This window comes from Triticum aestivum, chromosome 1B, assembly GCF_018294505.1.
Source record: "Triticum aestivum cultivar Chinese Spring chromosome 1B, IWGSC CS RefSeq v2.1, whole genome shotgun sequence".
Taxonomy (NCBI): domain Eukaryota; kingdom Viridiplantae; phylum Streptophyta; class Magnoliopsida; order Poales; family Poaceae; genus Triticum; species Triticum aestivum.
The window spans coordinates 543,193,414-543,198,478 of NC_057795.1; the positions used below are offsets into that span (position 1 = coordinate 543,193,414).

Genomic DNA, 5,065 nt, shown 5'->3' on the forward strand with positions numbered 1-5,065 from the left:
TTCGCGCTTTTAGTAAAATTCTTGAAATTTCAAAAATGACCGCATTTAAAAATATGTTTGAAATTTCAATAGTTGTCATAGTTCCAAGAGAATGTTAAATTTTAATAATTATTCATATTTTCCAAAAATCTGTTCACATTTTCAAAAGTTGTTTGTTTTTGAATTCATAGGCTTTTTCAAAGTTCACGAACATATTTTTTATCCATGAATTTTTTTTGAAGTTTTTCTGAATCTTACAAACATTTTCGTGATTTCGTGAACTTTGGGGGAAAATATGATTTTTTTTTAATTCACGATCACTATTTTTTTCAAAATCGCAGACCTTTTTGTTAGTGTACTTTGGGGAATTTGCAAGATTTTTTTTACTCCCTTCGTTCCATAATACTTGTCGCAACTTTTTACAACTTAACATTTTTTGTTTTTTTGTGCCGTGAAAAAAACAGAACATACTAAAAAAAAACCTCAAATGGGCTCACACCAGCCAGGCGCTGGACTTGCTCGGCAAAACACGGCTCGGAAAGCGGCGCTCTTCGCTGCCGTTCTCCCCCACTCTCGCCTGGCCTGACCTGACCTGACCTTATCCACCGCCCCGACGCGACGACTGGCCGCGAGCGACGCAGCCGCATACCGCGCGCGTGAGCCCCCTTCCCCTCTCCCCACCACCCCGCCCCTGTTCCCCGGAAGCGCGCGAGCTGCCGCCGGAATCAGCAGGCCGCGAAGATGGTGGCCGCCTTCGCCGTCACTCCTCCGTCCTCCATGTAAGTAGCCCCAACCTCAAATCAAATCAAGCTCCCCTCTCTACCTGTTTCTTGCTGATTTTCCTCCTTTTCTTCGCAGATGCGGCGTCTGCATCCCGACGGCATGCCGGTCGGAGGCGCGGGGCACGGTGCCGGCGCCGAGGTTCTTCCATAGCCGGAACCAAGGTACATACACTGTTTCCCTTCCACATAGTTACATTGCAGCGGGCACTCTCAGGCAGGATCGTGGGGCTCGATTCACTCTAAGCAAACTTAAGTGTAAAGATGAGTCCAATGTTAGGCTAACAAGGACCTGGGTCAAGCCGGCAATATGCTGAGATAGATCAGGAATGGCCCTTTCTTTGTTGGCCCATAACTCATATCGAACTGGTGTGGTGGTTAATGTGGATTAGACAAACTGAATGTGGAAACGGCACCACAAATAGCTTCTAACAATGCTATATTGCCGATACTTCACTTTCCTCTTTCTTGTTAATGCTTTCCTTAAAAAAATAAATTCTTGTTAATGTTTGGAAGACGCCATCGATCTATGTCGCACGTTGCTGTACCCATCCCCAAATGCCAGCCACGCTATTTGCACATTTTGTGGGTAAAGTGGCACCGTAGATTAGCGCTTAAAAATTATCATCCTACTTGCTAGGGGGCCACTGATTGTACTGTCTCTTAAAATGTTTTAATGTCCAATGAACTTGCAGGCCTTTGTTATTTTGTCATCTTCTAGTTGCTGTTAGGCCATTGTTCGTCATGTGTTCTGTCACCCTTATTGACCTGTTCATGAAGCATAAATGTTTATTTGCTGAACTAATAAGTACTTGACAAGCACTAATGATCTAATGATGTTTTGATTGCAGCGAACAGACGGTCTGCAACAGCTTGGTCCTTGAAAGCCGGTCTATGGGACTCTCTCAAATCTGGGTAAAGTACATTATGTACCCTTTAAAAAATTTGTGTTATGTTTATCTTCAAAAAATATCTACATACTATCACATCTATGTACTACTGTAAAAACAAACAAATACACCATTTCCAGAGCTTCCCACCTTGATGAAAAAGGTTAAACCATTAAACACGTGTGGGTGTCCCACATTATCTCGGCTGGGATAAAAGAATGGGAGGAGAAAGTAATAGTAACATCTAGGAATGCACATGTTAATCATGAGAACAAACAATGGTGTAGTGGGACCCAATCATGTTGGCAGGAAAATGATCCTGCTAAAATTCAGGTCTTCATTTCTTCAGAGCAAGAAGCAGGAGCTCCACCTCTCCATTAAGTAGAAAAACCAGCCGAAAACCGATAGAATGGACTCAACCAGCCTAGCATACTAGGCCCAGAGCCCATACACATCACGGCAAACGCAACACCCGAACACCCACAAACCAATGGACATCTGAGTACGGCCAGAAGAACACACCATACTGCAACTCTGCTGAAAACGTGCTCGCTGCACCACAGAGACCCTATGCCCCTGTTGAGTATGCAAGATCCAGTGTGACTGCCCCAACGAAGTGAGCACGGGATTCCACCCAGGCTTGACAGAAGCATGATAGAACCCCGAATAAAGTGTCGAGGAAAGAAACTCTGACTGCTGCCAAGAAGCCACTCGCCGAACAAGTAGTTTGATATTTTCTTTTTATTATACACTTAACAGGGGAGTCTCAAAATATTATACTGAACACCGAGCCTGAAACTCACAATCTTTCTTGCATGTTACATACCTTTAGAGTATTATCCAACAGTTGCATATCATGCTTCTGAAATTTGTACCTTATGGGGGAAAAACCCAATGCTTTTGCTTCATAGGTTTTTAAAAACTAGCAATAGTACAGAGACAGTAGAGCCACCATCCACACCACTTGAAGAAGAAGAAATTGTGCCTGAGGAATTAGTGCTCCTAGAAAGGACACTCCCTGATGGTAGCACAGAACAGATCTTATTTTCTTCAGCTGGTGATATTGATGTATATGATCTCCAGGCCTTATGTGACAAGGTGATCTTTCTTCAAAGCACTTTGATGTTTTGTCCTGCAGTGTTAGTGATTTATCCTACAACAAATATTTAGTTTTGTAATGTTCATCTCATAGGTAGGATGGCCACGCAGACCTCTGACAAAAATAGCGGCATCCTTAAGAAACAGCTACTTGGTCGCCACACTACATTCAATAACTAGGTCTTCGGAAACAGGTACTTGCATTGTTTAATTGTTACCGGATCTTGTGTGATCCGTGCTAATAAGTTAAACCAGTTTCCTAATCTAAAGATTATTTGCAGAAATTCATTTTTCTAGCTGACGAACATCTTAGTATAGAAGTTGTTTGACAGAGGGAGAAGAGAGGAAGCAACTAATTGGTATGGCACGAGCAACTTCAGACCATGTGTTCAATGCTACAATTTGGGACGTCCTTGTCGATCCTTCCTATCAGGTGAATTAGTGAAGACTTTTCTGCTTTGTGTCTGAGTCCTCCTTTTCTAGTTGTTGTATCAAAGATTCATTTGTAGTGGCTTAGAACTTGATCATTCCAGGGTCAAGGTCTTGGTAAAACACTCATGGAGAAAGTGATCCGTACTCTGCTCCAGAGGGACATCAGCAACATCACACTCTTTGCAGACAGTAAAGGTACAGAATCCGATCCCCACACAACACACAGGAACTTCTTCTGTCAAAAGCATACAAAAGATTTGCAGGTCCTGTTTAATCCAAGTAGAATTGCTAGATACTAGAACTGTATTCCTGGGTATACACACATTCTGCAGCGCATCAATACCATTTTGCTTCGGGGCGACGTAGCGAGGAAAGTGGATGTTCTGTTCATAGCCGGATGCAGATAATGCGGCACAGTAGTATATACTGTTTCATCAGGCTGCTAACGAATCATTGTTCGTGGTCCTTGATTCCTTCTGATTAATTTGCAGTGGTGGACTTCTACAAGAACATGGGGTTCGAAGCTGACCCCCAGGGCATCAAGGGCATGTTCTGGTACCCCAGAGTTTAGCTCCGGTGGCAGCCCGGGCACCCGCCTCATTTCCGCAAGACCGACGCCCGACGACCGGCACAGTCTGCTCCAGTGCAGAAGAATATTTCCAGGAGCTGAGCTGTGTATAACAGTGACTCGAGTGGCCGATGGCCATTTGCAATATCTGGTGCGACCGGCTCTCTCCCAGTCCCAAGTCCTGTTGGTCTGTATGTAACTGCTAGGAAAGTAAAGTATCCCTGTTTTAGTACTGCGAAGGAGACAGCCACACCGAACATTATTATACGACTGTGGAAGTCGAGAAATTGTTCTTCCAATCAACATGTCCAGGTCCACATCGCGTCGCCGTTCACTCGGTCGGTCCAGTAATCAGTCGGTCTCTCGACTGTTCTTGTCACTAACGCGTGAGATTTTTCGAGCAGCGTCTGTAATGTATGCATATGGGATCGTCTCATGCTGGCCATCACCATCCACTGAAGCTGGAGAGCTGGGTCGTGCCGTGGAGGCTTTTCATCTCGCTGGCCGACAAGCCAAGCCACTCAATGCAGCTGATGTCACCGGCGGCCAACCTGTGCCGTCAACGACAAGCCTCCGCCGCTGCTCGCACGCGGTCAGCGCGCGTGCGTTCTTGACCACATCTTGTGGCTGTCCTCTTCCATTCATCCGTTGTATTACACGTACTCGCAGATCGGTTCCAGAAGGCGAATAGTGCTGAAGCTATGGTCCGTGGTTGTCTGCACGTTTCAGCCTCCAACCGATCCGAATAAATGGGACGGGAGCTTGTTTTTCTATGCACTGCCGCCAGTCAAGTACGTACGTTGTCTTGCTAGGGAATCCTGCCATGGCGTGCGGGCTACACACGCAGTGCGCGCCCTCCACGACAGTGATATCATATCACGCAGCTGGAAGGGAAGATCGACCGGGCGCGTGAATCGTGATAGGTAAGCCTAACAAACCCCGACCATCCAGAAGAGGTTATTATTATTATCACACGCTTTTTTTTGGCGAGAAATTGTCATCACACGCTCTTACCAGTGACTAGCAGCGACTGATCAATCAGACGGTTTTTCTGTCCGATTCCCAGCGCCAAACCCGCGAGCTGATGAAGTGATCGAGGATATGATGTTTCTTGGCGGTTTGCAGGTCCGTCGTCTGGGGGCCGGGAAGTCTGGCCACAATTAGAATCTCGCACAAGGTGATGGACCCACCGATGATAGTCTCGTTCAGGGAGGTGCGTGCGCGTCATGGCAGCGTCAGTGCGTAGCCGCGTTACCAGTGGGAACGCTGCCACCGTTGTCTAAAGCCCATGCATAAGCATGCTTCCACTTGAACCTTGA

At 45.9% G+C, this 5,065-nt stretch overlaps 1 protein-coding gene across 2 annotated transcripts; it reads left to right on the plus strand.

The window, feature by feature from the left end:
- The first annotated feature begins 508 nt into the window (after nt 1-508).
- On the plus strand, nt 509-4,049 carry LOC123137124 (serotonin N-acetyltransferase 1, chloroplastic). Of its 2 annotated transcripts, none has more exons than XR_006467767.1 (8): nt 509-758; nt 838-923; nt 1,610-1,673; nt 2,560-2,746; nt 2,841-2,940; nt 3,079-3,179; nt 3,264-3,373; nt 3,670-4,049. XR_006467767.1 is itself a non-coding variant. In XM_044556727.1 (8 exons), the coding sequence occupies exons 1-8, from the start codon at nt 721-723 to the stop codon at nt 3,747-3,749; spliced, it is 750 nt and encodes a 249-aa protein (XP_044412662.1). In that variant the 5' UTR covers nt 509-720; the 3' UTR covers nt 3,750-4,049. The 2 variants fall into 2 exon arrangements, 1 of the variants encoding a protein (XP_044412662.1); XM_044556727.1 differs by having other exon boundaries at nt 3,280-3,373.
- Nucleotides 4,050-5,065: the final 1,016 nt, after the last annotated feature.